Source organism: Protopterus annectens, chromosome 17.part0 (genome assembly GCF_019279795.1).
Source record: "Protopterus annectens isolate FY-2018-M chromosome 17.part0, PAN1.0, whole genome shotgun sequence".
Taxonomy (NCBI): Eukaryota; Metazoa; Chordata; order Ceratodontiformes; family Protopteridae; genus Protopterus; species Protopterus annectens.
The window spans coordinates 553,708,305-553,726,642 of record NC_056751.1 but is presented as its reverse complement, the minus strand read 5'-3'; the positions used below and the strand labels follow the sequence as shown (position 1 = coordinate 553,726,642).

General features: G+C 38.4%; 1 protein-coding gene across 1 annotated transcript in view; it reads left to right on the top strand.

Moving 5' to 3' along the window:
- The window catches only part of CTSD (cathepsin D), a 267,770-nt gene extending 252,282 nt beyond the window's left edge, over positions 1–15,488 (top strand). The window contains exon 9 of the mRNA XM_044059071.1: positions 12,639–15,488. Within this exon, the coding sequence (XP_043915006.1) occupies positions 12,639–12,800 (162 nt within the window). The 3' untranslated portion in view covers positions 12,801–15,488. The remainder of the gene's footprint in view (positions 1–12,638) is intronic.
- The last annotated feature ends 2,850 nt before the right edge of the window (positions 15,489–18,338 follow it).

The window sequence follows — 18,338 nt, the reverse complement described above, 5'->3', positions numbered from 1 at the left end:
CAAGTTATTAGCTCCAAAAAGTAGAAAACGTTTTATTTTTCTACATTCAACATTCCGCTGGCATATACCGACCCATTCCAATTTTTTCTTCAGATCCCGTATCAGGCTGAATTTCCCCATCTCCATCCATCACCTCTTTGTCTGTATCTCCTGCAGACAGACATGTCCTGTTTGGTTTGTCTCTCACAATGTCTAAGACAGAAGAGCAAAAGCCCTAGAACTAATCCATGTGAGGCATTACTGCTTCAGTCCCTTTCTTTGGATAGCATCACCTTTAGTCTCTGTGCCCTCTTTTTCAGCCATTTTTACTTATACCTGTCTGCATCATAATACTGTTAACATATACATTTTGATTATAAGCCTCCTGTGTGGTGCAAAGTTTGAAGACCTGGCTGAAATCCAGAACTGTGATATCCTCTGTATGTTTCTGATGTATCTCTGCTATGTATCAGATCACAAAATGGATTAGATTTAAGTGGCATAGACTTGTGGCCATGAGTTCACCTTGTCATAACTGGAAAGACTGCAGTGCTTTCTCATTCAGTAAATCAAGGTTGTAAATCATAAAAAGGATGCAGACCATCTCAAAGCCTTGTCCGTATTCTCAGTGTCATGCAGGCTGCTAAGAGGTGAGTTCTGCCTTGTGTGTAGAGCCTTAACAGATCCTGTCCTTTCTGACCGTTTATACATTTGCAAGTCCAACGCATAAATACCCACTCATAGGTTCTCAGCCACTTTTGCAAAGAAAAGAGGACATATTGGAGGGATAGGTGTGTATTACAAAGAATACCACTTCTGTGGAACTGTCTTCCACTCCACATAAAACAGAGTAGTTTTCTTACGCTATTCAAATGTAATTTGGACAATTGGATGGGAAACCACAAATTCAGCCCCATTGTGGCACATGTGTTCCTCCTGGATAGATACAAGTAAATCTCCCAAAACATCTTTGCTATGTTTTCTTGTGTGTTACTCATACACCAAGCACAAGGGGTAAAAAAGTACCACAGGAATGTAAAGTTAGACTTCTTAGGATACTGAAAGATCAATAGCCTAACAAGTACCCATGAACCTATGGAGATGACAGACTTTCAGGAAACTTTCTAGAATTTTCATCATTACTGTTTCCATGGTCTTGTATGCCACTAATGAGAAACTTAGGCTGGAATTCATTGGATTGGTGGAGTTCACCTTTTTTACCTTTTTAAAGTCCTCAGAATTCAGAAATCTCAGTACTAGCCAGACATGCATTCAACAATTATGTCAGGAGGTCTGCCTGTAATCCAGCCATTGTTTTAAGGCTCATTGGTGGTCTACCATTCTATCCTGTACCCTTTGTTTAGGATCTGCAGTTCTTACACTGCATACTTCTGTTATATTCTTCCATCTGTGCATTTTAACCATTCATTTGTCCACAAACTTCATCAACCCATTCTGTCTTGTTACAAGTGAGGCAAAAATGAGCTATATAGCTTTGGCAGTTATTTTGTGAGCCTTTTTAGTTTTACATGTATGTGCATTTCAAGTGCAACATTAATTTGGTAATGCATGCACTAAAGTGCATTGTTATGTTTGGAGTGATTGTGATTTTACAATGACATTATATTACATTTCATTTGGCATCTGCAGAAAAAAATATATTTCTGAAATTTGCCCTGTCATGTTGGCAATATGTCAGCATTTTAGGGATTTCTTTCTTTCCTGTATAAGATACATTGAAGTTCATCTTTAAGCAACTGTTTGATCATTCTTTGTTTTGTTGGATATAGCAAGCCAGTACCATCTCATTATCAGCCGCATTCTTGTTTTTCTGGTGGGTGATGTTGCCACCAGTGTACCACATGTTACAAGACATCCATCTTATGGTGAGACAGTATTACTTCTTCACTGTTTTATCTTATTTGTTGGGGATTAGTGTCATCATCATCATCACCAGTCGTCAGTGTTGTCCTTTAGTGCCATGATCCTTTACTTTGTTGGACGGTGTCACATAGGTAGGAGCTTAGACACCCAATGGGGGAGATACACTTTTTGTTATCCAAAAATTAATCTCAGTTGTCTTTAAGCTTGGAAACTGGAGGACTGTTCTGAACATCTAATGGAAACTTGTGCTGTAATCTAGGAATTCTGGGTGCAACAAAATTATACCTTCTTAATAACTTGTTCACAGAAATGTTAAGCAATTGTCATTAAACATTGATGTGTCCCTGGTGGAGAATATAATATCAGACAATGATTCATGTGACAGCAGTGTGGAGTGGGTCCTGAACAGGAGACTTAGATCACTATTAGTGACTTAGATCACTGTTCAGCAACCTCTGTAAAATAAAATAAAAGCAGAGTCCCATGCTTCCGTAACATCACTTTATAACTCATAATATTCTCATGGTGTGCTGTTTACACTCACTCTAACTAAGCTGGCTGATAATGTAGTTACAGAAGGATCCAATGTGTTTAGTAAAATGTCTAGCTAAAGAATTAAACAGGGTATATGAATAACTGGCATTTCTGTTAGTAAATGTCTTGAGAGTAACAGTGCAGACTGAGGAATTAAAAGCAAGCCTCATTAAGTCATAGGTTAGCATCTGCTTCATGGTGGCTATTAAAAGGATGCTTTTCAAATGAGGATGTTGAATGAAATTTTGAGATTAAAAGTACTCCTATACTACTACAAGCATTTATCAGTACACATAATCCATAATAACAGAAATATCGTTAGCTTTGTGCTGATCATATCTCCACATTTAGACAGTGGATCGGAACTGATTAATGATGGCAGAAAAGCAGAATAATTAATAAGTGACAAACATGGGTGAGAGTGCCTTGGTTATCTCTCTGTACCAGTGGAACTGACTAAACCCCCAACTATGATCTGGCTGACCTGAGTTTGATTGGCTGCATAGGCCCTGTTGGAACTGATGGAGGAATGCTGCAGCTAAGCCAGCTTAGGAGGGATGGGAGCACATACATGGGATTACCTACCAATGCTGAATCCCTGATAGAGACCAGGGTTATGAGATGGTATTGGGGTATGGGGGGTGTCAGTTTATGTATGTATTGGGGCATGCAAGTACATTGCTACAGCCTATTCACAGGGAAGTTATGACGTATAACAAAGAAACGTCCATGTTGGTTTTTCTTCTTGACATCTCCTCTAAGGTGGTTGTCACAGTTGGGTGAAGGGGAAATGAATGTGCCATTTGGCTAAGAGGGGGCTGATGGTTGGCAAGAAATTTGAAAAATTAAAAAATAAGGGTATTAGTATCTATAATATGTGTTGAATATTACCTCTGTGAATTATGACTGTCAATTAATTTGATATTCAATTGATTTTGGAGGTTTTGTGGTTAATTGTTTCTAGCACATTAAGTATCCCAGTATAGGATAGATGATTGAAGACCTGTGCCCAGTTCACTTGTTCCAAGTCCAGAGTGATAATAAAGTGCTCCTAAAACCTCTGACCCCTCAGCCAGATCTGCCCTCCAGTGTACCTTATTAAGTTCTTCCATAGACGTCTTTGAATGTCACCCTAGAATGAGTGAAAAGCCAATGTAGCAGGTCTGTCAGATGAAGTAAAATGAAGTAAAAATATTTTGTATTGTATTCTGCAACATCTGTAATATTAGCATAAACACTACTATTATAAGTCATGAAGAGAGCAGTACATCATTCAGAGTGCCAGACTCGGAGTGATTTTAAAAAAATATTTTTATTGTTTCACATTGGAGGCTATATCAGACTCATATGAAATCTTTGTGTATTTAGTGCAGTTGTTACAGATTCTCTCAGATCAGCCACAATTGAAAATTCCTGGAGGTGGAACATTTTTGTATGTCCTAAAGTTTCTTATGTTTTGAATGCAAATGAATTTTGTAGACGTGCATAAAAGGACAGATTCCTGGTGGCGGAATATTTTTGTATGTCCTAAAGTTTCTTATGTTTTGAATGCAAATTAATTTTGTAGACGTGCATAAAAGGACAGGAGAATTAACTATAAAATTATAACCAGCCATCCATAACATATTTTGTACCAAAGTCACATATCCTTGCAAACAAAGAAAAGACCAGGAGTATGCAAACATCCACCAATAAGGCAATCAAACTTAGCGCTTTCTTCCACTTTATTTCCGTGAACTTCCTCAGAAAAAAGACAATGAGCCCCCTCTTACTCATGTCTTTTAAATGAAACAAATAGGAAATGATGTCACAAATTGACTTTTTAGTGTTTGATTAATAATAACCATTTCAAAGGTGTATAAAGGCTAATAATACCTTAATTGTTAGCTTCATCTAAATCACCTCTTACACTAAAAAGTACTTGTAAAGAAGTACATTAACAAGTAAACAATATGGACTATTTTAGAAAAATAGGTATTTTATAACTGAATTAGTATTGAATTCTACACAAGTATTATTATTACACTATTTTTTAAATGGATGACAGAAAACTTTTATACAAAGTAGAGTTTTGTGTATAAAAATGTGTATAAAAATGACTAAAAAGTAGTACTTCTTTACAAGTACTTTTTAGTGTAAGAGGTGATTTAGATTTAATTTTTATAGGTATGTTTTTTTAAAAAACATTGTATAAATAAGATGAAGCTAACAATTAAGGTATTATTAGCCTTTATACACCTTTAAAATGGTTATTATTAATCAAACACTAAAAAGTCAATTTGTGACATCATTTCCTATTTGTTTCATTTAAAAGACATGAGTAAGAGGGGGCTCATTGTCTTTTTTCTGAGGAAGTTCACGGAAATAAAGTGGAAGAAAGCGCTAAGTTTGATTGCCTTATTGGTGGATGTTTGCATACTCCTGGTCTTTTCTTTGTTTGCAAGTTTGTTTTTTCGGTTTGTCCGAAATTCATCAGTAGTTCAAAGTCACATATCCAATACTGCAAACCAAACACAGATTTGATCCAGGCATAGCAACATTCATATAGTTTCAAAAATGAACACACACCATGCCATAATGTGACTAAAAAAAGATTCAAGTTGCCTGGTGGATCAGAATTAGTATATACACTGCGTAGACCTTCAGTATTTTAAAAAATCCAGGATATTAGTACCATCAGCTAGCCCTTTGGGATTTTTCTACATTTTTCCAGATTATACAATCCATCAAAATCTACCTCCAGAAAGGACGGATAAATACTTCCACCCCAGTCACTCTTTCAATAATTAAAATCTACTGGTACTTAAGAAAAGTTTTGCAAGAAAAAGTCTCGTTTTTTTTTTTTTGACAGTGATCTTTATCACTTTATCATGGCACTAATATTACTAAGTAAACTGTTTTGAAATGGGAGGTACATAACCTCTGAGGGATAGCTGCTAGAGTCTGTCACTTCCATTCACATACCAGTAGTTTCTGTCTCCTAGTATATATACAAACCAATACTAATTTATAAAAACAAAGAATACATATAACCGAATGAGACACCAAGGCAGTATTAATCAAACACAGCCATGGCCATTCATACAGATATGGTACACGCTTAATATGCAGATAGTGGGTGTACCTCTAAAAAATGAAGGAAAACAAATACATATCTCCTTGTTCTACATGTACTAGTAATGCACTTTGGTGCACAGGAATGTCCTATTACATTGAAAAAACAGCTGTACCCACCATGTGCTATGAGCATGCCAGTGTTGCATTTAGGAAGGGGAGTGACTAGTGTAGAAATATCATGTTAGTGGAAAAATGTTGATGGGAGAGGTTGTGGAGACTGAAGAATTCTTGAATAAAGTTTCACTTAACTGTTTACAGGAACAAGAGGGCAGAGACTTGGCATAACAAGTTATGTTTGGGGTCACCTGTAAAGACCAGGCTATGACAGGAGAAGTAGTAGAGACTCAGATCAGGTATTTTTGGGGAGAGTAAGGTGAAGGATTCAGGTGAGATATCTTCTTGATAGAAATGCATAGCAGGCCTGAAGCTTAACAGTATATAACTATAACAGTAGTGGAGGCAAAGGACTGGAAAATTCTGTTGTATTTACTGTCCATATGTGTAAGTCCTTGGATGGACCACAAAATTACTGTTTAGTCTCACTTCTGTCTCATAGAGTGCCATAGAAAACTTGAAAAACTTGAAGAGGAGGCTGGTGGAAATCCTGAGTGTCTATTAATTTGCTATCAACATGGCTCTGTATAACTTCAGTTTTACCAGACCAGTCTGATGCAGCTCTGTGACTGGGTCACCCATTGAAATGCAAGTTTGGAACACTTTGGATGTGGTTTATCTGGAATTCAGCAAGGCTATTGACAGCGTTCATCACAGGATGTGATTATTAAGGATAGGGTGGTGCTCATATGCTGAAATGGGTATGATATCAGTTAACCAACAAGTGTGAAAGGGAAGTAGTTGGTAAGGAATGCTCTGGAGACAAAGTCAAAATGAATGATACACTGTAGTGTTCACTGCTAGGACCATTCTTGTTTAACATGTCTGTGTTTGGTGTCACACTGGATTTGGGAAGCAAATGACTTGTTTATTAAAGACACCAATCCTTATCCAGTGGCCATGACATGAAGCTGCACTGCTGAAATAGGCCTGTTAAAAAGTCGACAGGGTGGTTGCATTAATTACATCTGCAGCTTAACACAAAGAAGCGCAAGTTTATGCTTTGTAGGGGGAAATCTGGGGAAACATACACATTACTAGGGGTGTCACTAGGGGAAAGTAGGTAACGAGGAAAAAAAGGCTTCATGGGTTGTAGAGAGCCATAGACAGAATCTAGCAGTGCATTTTGACAGTGCTGTGATGAAGCGCTAGAGGAATGAATGTACTAGTAATGCCACACTGGTAACACTGTGTTCAGTTCTGACAGCCGTACAGAGAGACGGAAGTTAGGATCACACACACTGCAAAAAAGGAGTTACAGAATAGATAAGGTTATGGGGAGAGCCTCACTATTTCTTTTGTGTACAAACCAGAAGAGAAAAAAGGGTGATTTGATATAAATATACCATATTGTCAAGTGGTAAATGGGAGGAGCAGGTTTGAAGTGGATGGACAAAAATAAATGGACTCAGCAGTTTTACATCTAGGACATCTCTGATCCTGTGTTACCTTCAACATATATTAACCAGGAGTAAAGGAATAAACAGGAGGCTGTGGATAGGACAGATCTTTATGGAGACATTAAAGAAACTGAGTGTTGGCGTAGCCATATTCTCAGTGTGACTTTAAACCTGTATTTTTGTCTCTTTTAAAGTTGTGATTCACTTTGTCATGTAGATGTCCTTGCATTTTCTTTATAGCAAAAATTAACTTTTTCAGACTGAACTAGTAAAAATGCCTGTTTATGAAATTATATGAGTTTGATCACGTGGTTTCTCTAGCCAAGCTGTAACCAATTTCCAACTAGACAATCTAGTTCTCTTTACATTCCCTCAAAGTCTAGCACATGCATGTTTGTTGCATTTTTGGGGGATTATTTTGTTCAGTTATTAATGAACTGTAACTCTGGGACAGTTGTGTTCAGATGCTGTTATAGGCCAGTCCCTTGATCGTTTCATAAGCAGAGGCTGAGAATGGAGTTGACTGTGGCAATTTTAGTCAACCAGTCTGCAGTTACTCATTGCTAATGTTATGAAATTCTAACCATAACCAGTGTAAGTTCAGGGATGCACCAGAGGCAGCATATATTAAAAAGTCATGCATTTTATTCAGAAAGGAAAACAAAAATGTCTCTGTTGGCTTTTAAAATGAACAGAAACAATATACAGTAGGTTCATTAGTTCATAGTCATGCACTATGCTAACGACCATGAGGGCCTGTATAATTCTAGCCATGCAATCAAAATGTGACATGTTTTATGTTTTAGACATTTTTATAGAGGGTGATTTTTGGCTTTGATATGAATTACTGACTACTTCTGGCCATCAGTGACATATGTTCCAGACCAGGGCTGAGTTTACAATTTTCTGTTCACTGGTCCAAGTTACTCTTAAATATACTAAAGGAGGGACTTTGCTTCACTTTGATGAAGAGTCTGTTCCATAGAATTGGAATTCTCTTAGATACTTATCTGTTTCTCCAACATGTCCTGTTTATGTCACAAGCAAAATTCAAGTCTTTGGATCCATTTTGTTTTGCAGATGTGCAAAAGGTTCATCAGAACTGGGTGCAAGAATGCCTTATATGCCAGGCATTGGTCACCTCTTAATAGTTTCTATGAGACCAAAAATAGAGACAGAGCTTTGAAGCGACCCACATAGGACATTTTGTTTACTCCCTGTATTCATTTTTCTAAGGAACCTTCATCAACATTGCAGTTGCTCATGTGTCTGGTCAGGTAGGTGCTCTATGATGAATCTGATGAGTACAGTGGTATGATGCCTTCCCTGGACCTGTATCCCATGCCGTAATTATAAGGTGAACAACATAGAAGGATTTTCTTGCTAACTTGGTCACATATTGGTCGAAGGCTAGTTACTATCTACATGACTTCCTAGAGCCCTAACTAGTGAGTCAACTCTCGGATGTTTTATTGATGGCATAGTTTCCTGGAGTGGCAGTCTTCCCAAAAGGTACTGTAGTGAATTCCTTGGCATTGAGTTTTTAAGCCTTGACTTTGGCACCATTCATTTGCCTATGTTACTCCTTTCTGTAGGGTGTTTTCATTCTGGTGGAATTCAGTGACTCCTCCCAAATTGTATTCATCTCTGAAATTAGTCAGCCAGACACCTTTTACAATGGTTTTAACCTCTGAGAAGTAGATGCTAAAGAGAAGTGAGCCCAGCATGGAGCCCTGAGGGACTCCACTGGTGACAGTCCTCTTTGTGGAGGTGACCTCACCAATCCTAACCTCTTGTGTCCTATATGTTACCCAGTTGCGATACAGTGTATTATAAAAGGGTTTTTGCCTAGTTCTTTAAGTTTGTTTACAATGCGTGCATGGGCTATTATATCAAATGCTTTAGCCAGGTCAAGGTAGACAGTATCCATTGCTTTGGTAACCTTTTCAATGAAGTCCACCAGGTTCAGTAGACATGACCTTCCTTTGAAAAAGCCAAACTTGGATGGATCCAGTGTCTGGAGGTCTCCTATGTGTTTGTTAATAATTTCCATGATGATTCTTTCCACGGATTTGCAGATGGACTACTCAAACTAATGCATCGGTAGTTTCATAGATCTGTTGATGGTCCTTCCTTATGAAGAGGGTTGACTATTGCAGTCCGGTTTTGAGGCTATAGCTAAATAGTGACTCCAGTGGCCCCAGTAAGTCATATTTTTGACTATTTAAGAGGTATCCTGGGAAGTTATTGGGGCACATTGAGGGTATTTTTTTTGGCTTAGCGAGTGCAGCCAGGACATGTTCTCTTAATGTAGTTGGAGGAGGTTGTTTGAGGGTATTTCTTAAGGGGTTGCTTGGGTTGAGTGGGGGGGGGGGTAAAGCTGGAACTGAATTTGTCAGCCAGCTTGTTCACTGTATTGCCAGGCTGAGCGAATGTGTCACTATTAACCATCAATTCAGCACACTACAATTCAGTGCAGCTGTATGTGTGGTGTTATAGGTTGTTTTTGCTGAATGCTTTTCTGTTTGCTGAGGAATAGCTTTGACAGTGGGTGGCCTAGGTGATCTTTGTTCTTCAGGAAGATTTCATTTAAGTGCCTCAGCATACATTAGTCTATGTGTGTGTGTTGTGTGCTATTTGTGGTGGGGATTGTTTGTGTGGTTTTGACAACCTGATGTGTGCTTCTGTGTGAAAGTTTAGCCTCCAGTGACATTGTGTAAGTATAACTCTCTCACACAGTATCTGTTTTTTAAGGACTAAATGGTTATCAGTAAACATGAAACAATTGCTGTATTGTTTCAAGCTACCCACATCCACCAAGCTAGGTACAGAGAGGTTAGGAAATTGCATATCCATGCTGTCCAGTCCTTCATTGGTGAGCTAAACGGGGATGGTATACTGGGGGATTACAGAAGGTGATTGAGTGTTTTAATGGGTGTCTACTAATACTGGTACTTTATTGGGGCAGACTAGGCTAAAAAAAGTTTAACTTTTACTAGATTTGGTGGCTATAAAATACTAAATTCTACTAAATCTAATGGTATTGCCATTCGATGCATGAACTATCTGTTCTAAACTTGTTGGCGTGCAATGTAGTTGCTCTATACTTATTGTTTCACAGGGCACAGTTTTATAGACAGTTCTGCAGGGAGAATTAGGTTTCTAGGTGTTTGCTTCTGTACAGGACACTGCTAACCACAAAACAGTTTAAACAACTGGCTAGAAATCCCTTACAGAGGTAAGGCAAGTAATTTAACTTCAGCAGCAGTGACTTTTTTAATTAAAAAATCAGAATGCACAGATAAAGCAGGATATCAGAAGTGATTATTTAATTTTAGTGAACCAAGTGCCATTTTACAAACAAAAGTACTTGGCTTTGCCTGGTAGCATTGGATGCAAGTAAAATACTTCCAGACCTCAGACAAGGATGTCAAACTTTGCTGAGCTTCTTGGAAATGAGTATAGAGCCAGACAAATGTGCCATATTTATACCAGCAATGAAAAAGCGGAAACCTGACTACAGAGCCCTCTGGCCAATAAAACTGCCACACTGAGCCCTGTTTCCCATCTCAGACCAGTTAAACACCTCCTGCCATAGGTAGAGTGCTGTCGGGTTTTTGTCAGCATGCAGTCTAGTTAGCCCTTACAGCAGTGGGCTGCACTTGATAGAAAAGTCCAAGGCTGGAGGCCTTTCCCACGCCCATATTCCAATTCTTTGTTTTAAGTATTTCCACAGGTACACATTTACAAAAGGCCCTGACTGAGTGTCATACACCACACCAGCAGAGTCTTCAGGCAAGTCCGTGAACTAATTTTCTGAATTCCTATACACAGGTAATCTAGTCATTAGTAGTTTACTAGCTAGTACAAGCAGGATTCTAGCAAACATGGGAATTTCCCATTCTAAGGCACATACTCATTTTGTCAAACTAACGTTACGCCTACAGTATTTAGTTTCTTTATAAGCTGATGTGTCTGCTAAGATAATACTTCCTAGAGTGGATCTCAGTGCTAGTAGGTTATTTGGCCTCTAGGCATTGCTTCCTTAAACCTCTCTTCCCCAAAAGATGGCAAGGCGACAACAGAACATTTGGAAAGAAATGAGACAGCAGTGCCATCCTGCCATGTGCAATGGTTTGGTGTGTGACATTGGTATTGGTGCTCCTGAACTTCTGAGAAAGGCTTCCGGAGTTCTACTAACTGCTGAAGTTCTGTAAGAATGACCGCTGATGAACTCTGGTAGTACAATCTGAAGTAAATGCAGATGTTCGAGTGTATTCACTGTTGCAGTCACTACATTTGGGTAATCTGCTGGCAGGTTGCCCTCAGTCGGCCTGATTAACAAAGTCTTGGGTCCTGCTTCATTTGCTGTCCCTTCTTCCATGACGTCAGGTCATCGTTTCCATTTTGTAGTATACCTGCACTCCCACTTCCTTGAGAAAGTCCTTGTTTTCTTAAAAGTCAGTAATGCGTAGCAGGAGATTGAATGCTTCACAAATAAGCTACACGAGTAACACATAATTTTGTTTAAAGTGTGCTTTGTTAAGTAAGCAAGAGCTCATGTAATACTTTTCCGTTGAAAGCTGCAGTTGGTAATACATGGAAGAAATAGCAAAACAGTTAACAGTGCACAGTATTCAGAGAGAGTTTTTCAGGGTGAAAAACTATTTACAGAGTTGTAAAAGCAAGAAAGAGATGGAAAGAACCTCACAAAGCAGAGACATTTTAAATCTGTTTCATGCACCAGAAGCTTCAAGTTTATCAAAATATTTTATTAACATTTTCTGTCAAGGTACTAATGTAGCATTACTGAAAATAGCATATTAATGACTCTTAGTTCTACTTAGTGTTGAGTAACCTGGAGTCAGCTGACATTTCCAAAGTGGCATTCTAAGTTTCAGGGAGAGAGAATAACAGTATTACTTTTGCTGCCTTTTGAGAAGGTGTTTTAGAGGCGCAGGGAAATCGGGGGGGGGGGGTAATAAAACTGCAACTAACAAATGCCATAGCCAAGCTTTGACTAAAAGCTGCTCAAAACTGAACACTTGTTTTACCAGCTGTTCCACATTTAACATTAAAAATTTGAATTAGAAGTTCTTTTTTATATAACTTATAAATGATTACAGTTTGTCAGGGTAACAAGGATGCTTTATTGTGTTATTGACCTTCTTCTGCTAGTCCAGGATTTGATTCTTTAAGCCTCCTCTTGCACCAATATGAGTCTGAAAAGATCAGTTAAGCAGATTATTTCTTTATTTTATGCTTATGCCTAACAAATGTGTTTGTCCAGCTATCAGTCAAAGAAAACACATTTAAATAATACATTTTCTTTCATTGTGACATAAATTTCCACAAGAAACTAGAATTAATAAATGCCTTTAGGTAAGATTTTTAGTGTCCCGTCCTGTGCAAATAATAAAGTGTTCTGTAATCACTTGGTTGTATGAACAGGTAAAAGACCTGCAGCAGATTTGGACAGTAGTGGTTTTGATTGAATAAGTTTAAAGGCAATAGGGAACTTTTACAGACAGTAACTAATATGGCTAGCACTCGTGCTGTTCACGCATCAGTAATCTGTTGTGTTGGTCTCTCTCTCTTCTTCCTCTCCAGGTGACTCAGTTTGGGAAGACATTGTGCTTAAGTGGATTCATGGGTATGGACATCCCTCCCCCTGCTGGACCACTTTGGATACTGGGAGACGTATTCATTGGGCAGTACTATACTGAATTTGATCGAGAAAACAATCGTGTTGGCTTTGCTAAAGCCACCTAGTTTTATTATTGATGTAAGCAACAATGATAGTTTTACAGTGTAGGTAGATGACACATTGTATCCACTTTAGTTTCTGTTATCGTTATAGCTGAACCCTACAGCTAGCTGCTCTACTGTGAAATTACAATAAGAGATGCCAGTTGCTGCTTTCTTTGTACTACAGATGATGTACATTTTTATTGTGTACTGTAGCTTTGAGAATAGTGATGATGTTGACTTAAATTGTGTATATTTTGTATTTTAATTTTCTCAGATGCTGACATTTTTAAAAAAGTTTTGAAATTTTATGTTTTCCCAAGAAAGCACATATATTACTTAACTGTGCATGGATTCAGAGAACATTAGATGTTGGTACTGCATTTTATAAAACAAATTTTATGTAAACATTACATTCTGTAAATGTATTTGAGAAATCTGCAGCGGACGTAGATGCTGTTATGGATAGTTTCTTTCTTGGCATATCAGAAATTGGAGCAAAGCAAGTTTTCTGCAAGAATTATACACAAGTCTAACAATATTTAAACCTTGCTGTTTCTTGAGAAAGAAATGTATCAGAACAAAGGAATGGCTCCAGTTTACTTATCAGTAATAGTTTTATTTTACAGATTGGCATATATTCTATAGTCTTCCACTTAAGAAACCACCTTTTTATTGTAAACACTAGAAAAAAATAATATTGTTTTGGGATGGTTTACAGGTTATAAAGGGGCATTGTTTATTGTAGCTATATACTCTGATGTTTATTGCATATGCATGTAGCCTTCTCCCATATGTTTTATTAATGCTGTCTTTGAAACAAAAATGCTGCCCAGAAGCGTCTAACATAATTCTTCAGTAGTGGTAGGCAGGTAATATACTATAGTAAGTTGACTGAAACAGTACAATACACTGGGTGTGAGTATGACTTTACGTTGTACTTTCCAGAATGTTAAAGCCCCCCCCCCCCACTTTGTTGGGAAGGCCTCCTTTTTTGTATGGGATCTAAATTAGATGTAGCCTTCATGTGTTGGAATCTGATCTTGCAGCTACATGCCCTGTATCCCTCATTTTATTGAGTTCTGTTATTGTTGAAACACTTGACATAGGGAGGGAGGGATAGTGTTTACCTCTTACAATGTATTAATGAACATATTGTTCTTATTTTTAGAACAAATGCTTAAATTGAACATGCGTGTGTTATGGTTTATATTGCCTACTAGTTATATAAAATATTTCATACTGCTTTTCCTCATAAAGTACATGCTGAGTTTCATTACAGGGCAGTGTTGCATATCTGTTTAAACAGTTAACAGAATTTTTTGTAGTGTTCAGGTCCCCGAGTGATGCAGCTTGTAGCTCTTCCTCTGTTTTGAGACAGAAATTTTGCTCTTATTTTTGTAGTGGTGGGGCTTTTTGGCATGCCATTTTTTCCAGCCACTGATTATATAGGTGTGAACTGACATTAGTGCTTGTTCACCACACCCATGCAGGCCGCACAGAGTATCTGCTTCAGTCTGTGCAATGTTTACAGCAGCTGTACCACGTCACTACCTCCTAGTTAAGTGTGCTGCATTACAGCCATTGATGTCTGTCCGTCAGCCATCTCATTGATACCCAAGATGCTAGTCAGACTCATTGCTGGCATCACAGGTGGAGACCTATGCTCTTCTAAAAGGCCTGGTCTCCACAGCACCACCCCCAGTTGCCTGAATTGTAAGGTTTCCTGTTATTCTTCTTCCTTTGAAACTATTTTAACATTTTTCTTTTTGATTTAGCAGTCATTACCTAGAGTAGCATCGTTTAAAAAATAATTCAGAACTAACAAGGATAATGCCATGCTGCTTGATGGAAATAGTGCTGTATCGAATGAATGTTTTCAAACTAAACACTCTTCATCAGCCTGATGTGTAGCAGAGTGGTGTTATCCTTGTTTACTGTGAGATTCTGCTTTTTGTTCAAGGTACAGAGGAATTATTTTATGAAAACTATTTAGAAAATAATTCATGTCACTTTAATCTCCTTTACTTTACAGCACTTTACAGTTTGTATTATATTCTTAGAAAATATGTATGAGCCCAAACACCAAATATACTGTCACAGACAAATAAGAAACCACACATGCATACACACACACACACACACACACACACACACACACACACACACACACACACACACACACACACACACACACACTTCACTACATACTTTAGTAAGGAACATTTAACTGTCAAACTAAAGGCCAGCAGATAGTAAAACGATGTGTTGTAACTATTTAGAACATTGTGTGCTGAGTCCTCTGTGTCTGTGCCCTAAAGACATCAGCAAGGTAAGCTGAGAGAAAAGACAATTCATTATATTTTGCAAAGGGATTTTAATGAGCATTTCATTAGATATACCCAACTTTGAACTACAAATGTTTTCTGCCATTGCTTCTACTCTGTTTGTCACCTTCAGATAAGTGACACAGAACCCCTAGACCTATATTTGTTCATTTTATTTGTATTAGGAGTGTTTTTTCAGAAACAGTACTGGGAGCTGGTGGATAATTTTGACATAACCATTCAGATTGTGTGTATGCGTGCGTGTTAGGGAGTGAATTCGGTTCTTATTTGGAAACTTATGAATACTTTTCAAGTGATGGTTTGCTTATCTTTATGGGCTTGTTTAAAAAAAATGAAAACCTAAATAAAACCTGCTGTATCTCTACTGTTGTCTTGTTATTGTGGAAGAAGCAAACTTAACACCTTATGTGAGCGAGTATTACTTTCTGTAAGTTATACCTTGCAGACTTTGGCTCAGCTGTAGTCTTCTTCTTCTTCTTTCGGCTTTTCCCAGTTAGGGGTCGCCACAGCGGATCACCTGTCCATCCATGATTGGCAGTGGAGTTTTACAGTGTTGAGCTGCCAGCCCAGCGCCCAACCTTACTCAGAAAGCACACACACGCACACACTCATGCCTAGGGCCAATTTAGAGTATCCATTCCACCTACAGCATGTCTTTGGGATGTGGGAGGGTGGCTCAGCTGTAGTAAAAATGGGTATTCCCTGCAACTGTATGTACCTTGGTCAATGTTTTACAAAATGCTTCATAGCAAGTCAGAAGTTGATTTAGGGGCTCCATTAATGTGCTAACCTCACTTAAGACATAAACATATGTTTAAGTCACTGTAGAATCTTGCCATCTCTGTTGGTGTAGGAGGATAAAGCCCTTAGTACTACCCCACTAACCCAGGATTCATTAACAGCCTCAATACTGGAAGAGCTAGCTGGGGAGAGAAAGAAGTAATAAGGAGGGAGAGAGAGGAATGATGAGGCAAAGCCTGCTCACCCCTTTGTGGGGGAGGGGAGAAGCAGATTTGGGAAGGGGAGGCGAGAGGAATGATGAGACAGAACCTGCTCACCCCTCTGTGGGGGGAGAGGAGGAGTGAGTTAGGAAAGGGGAAGTGAGAGGAATGATGATAAGTTGGAGCCTGCTCGAACCTCTGTGGGGTGAGGGGAGGAGTGAGTTAGTAAAGGGAAGGCGAGAGGAATGATGACTCAGAGCCTGCTCACCTATCTGCTGCAAAAGGAAAGAAGATAGCTAAAACGTAGGAGAGAGGAATAAGGAGGTGGAGCATGCACACTGTTCTCTCTGGGAGGCAGTTGGAGGAGTTAGCTGAAGTGTTATTACGAGTACCCTTTCTCCAAGCTCTTCATCATTTGAAGTACACATACGCCTGCCCTTGCCCCATATTCTTCATTATCACTTAGCCAATTGTCCTAATGCTTGGTTGTCTGAAGTAAGCTTCAGGGTAAATCCGCTTAGATAACAGTAATTATTAGCATGTTATTGCAGGTAGTTTTATATTACTACATCTATATTACAAACACCTCGTGTTTACTGTGCATAGGAAGTGCTTTTCTGAGATATGTTCTGCATCTTCTGCCATGAATTGCAGCAAGATAATAAATGGATAAAGTGGTATGTATATTTACTTATGTATGATTCTTTTCACAGCTCAGTCACCCTTGAAAAACAATTGCTGCAGGTTCTGGATAAGTGATTGTTGCATGTACAGGGTACAGCTTTTGTAATGTTGGAATATTTATTATCATTTCATATGCATGTGCTGGATAAATGGTTGTTGCATATACTGGGTACAGCTTTTATAATACTGGAATATTTATTATCATTCATATGCATTTGCTGGATAAATGATTGTTGCATGTACTGGGTACAGCTTTTGTAATTTTGAAATATTTCAATAATTTCATATGTAGAGCATTGCTATAGAAGGGTATCCTGGGGTGGGAGGAAGACATGCTTTTACGTCCACATTCATTTCACACTGTTTTACTGGTACTTCTTGTAGTTCATTACACATTATTCAGTATCTGACACATGTTCATCACAGTGTTCACTGTTGCTGTCCTCACTTCTTGAGATGTCCTGCTCTGCAAGGTAGACCTTGGCTGGTCACTCTTCCAGAGCTCTGACTCTCCCCCAGTGCTTTGGCTGAGGACCTCCCACCAAGGTGTAAGCACATCGGTGGTATAAAGGGTATGTCAGGTGACACCATCTTCACATTTGGCTAGTTGTGCAGTTAGTGTACCCATGCATGTCAAATGTTTCTTGTTATGTCCATAGTCTCCTGGTTGGCCGATTTCTAAGGATCCAGGTAATTGCTATTGTGAAGGCTAACAGCCCAGCAAGCTAGAATTTTGTAAATAATCCTATGTCATTTGTAAATATTAATATGATTCACAGGCTTGTTTTACAAATGTAAGAGAACTATATGTTATGATTAAACTATATCTTATTTGCTGATCTTCAAAATTGTAACCACAGCACACTGCTGGAGGAGAGCAGAAATATATATGGACAGTATGCCTGTGCAAATGTATGTTTTCATAGTAGAAGTTGGGACATACAGAATTAACTTGTAAACTCTGAGAAAATAAGTTCATAGGTTCATAGATTAGTACTAAGCTAACTGCCCTTGCAAGCCATTTTAAGCTTAGCTAATTATCCCTTGTGAGACTCAAACCCTGTACCTTGTGTTTGTAAGGCAAACACCTTAACCATTAGGCCACCCTCCCAAAAAAAGTTTTACGAGTGTGTTTACCAGAACTAGAAGACAGAATGTCTGCAGCTAGAGTTTCTTTCTGTTGTTTGAAACAGCAATAATTATAGGTTTCAAGGGTAAAAATATTTAACAGTTTTATGATTCCCAGTTTCAGGCAAGTTTCTAAAAGATAAGTGTCAACTTCTAAGAGATAAGTATTCTTGGCACTGAGGTGTTATATTTTAAGTTCCTGTTGTCCTGGAAACTAAAGCAGAGGTGACAAGAATGATATAATCTGAGATGACATAGCAGAAATGTTTCTCAGAGAGAAAGTCTGTGCATTTTGTATCTTGTTCTGGACCTGTAAACATCCTCTCACCAGCGCTTCTTGTCTTGCTCTGTAAGTAAGTTGTTTAGGTACAGTGTTTTCTCTTAGAGATAGATGGAAATACAGAAAGATCAGTCTGGCTGTCTTTTGTATTTATGTGAGACTATCCTGCAATGCTGTTTTA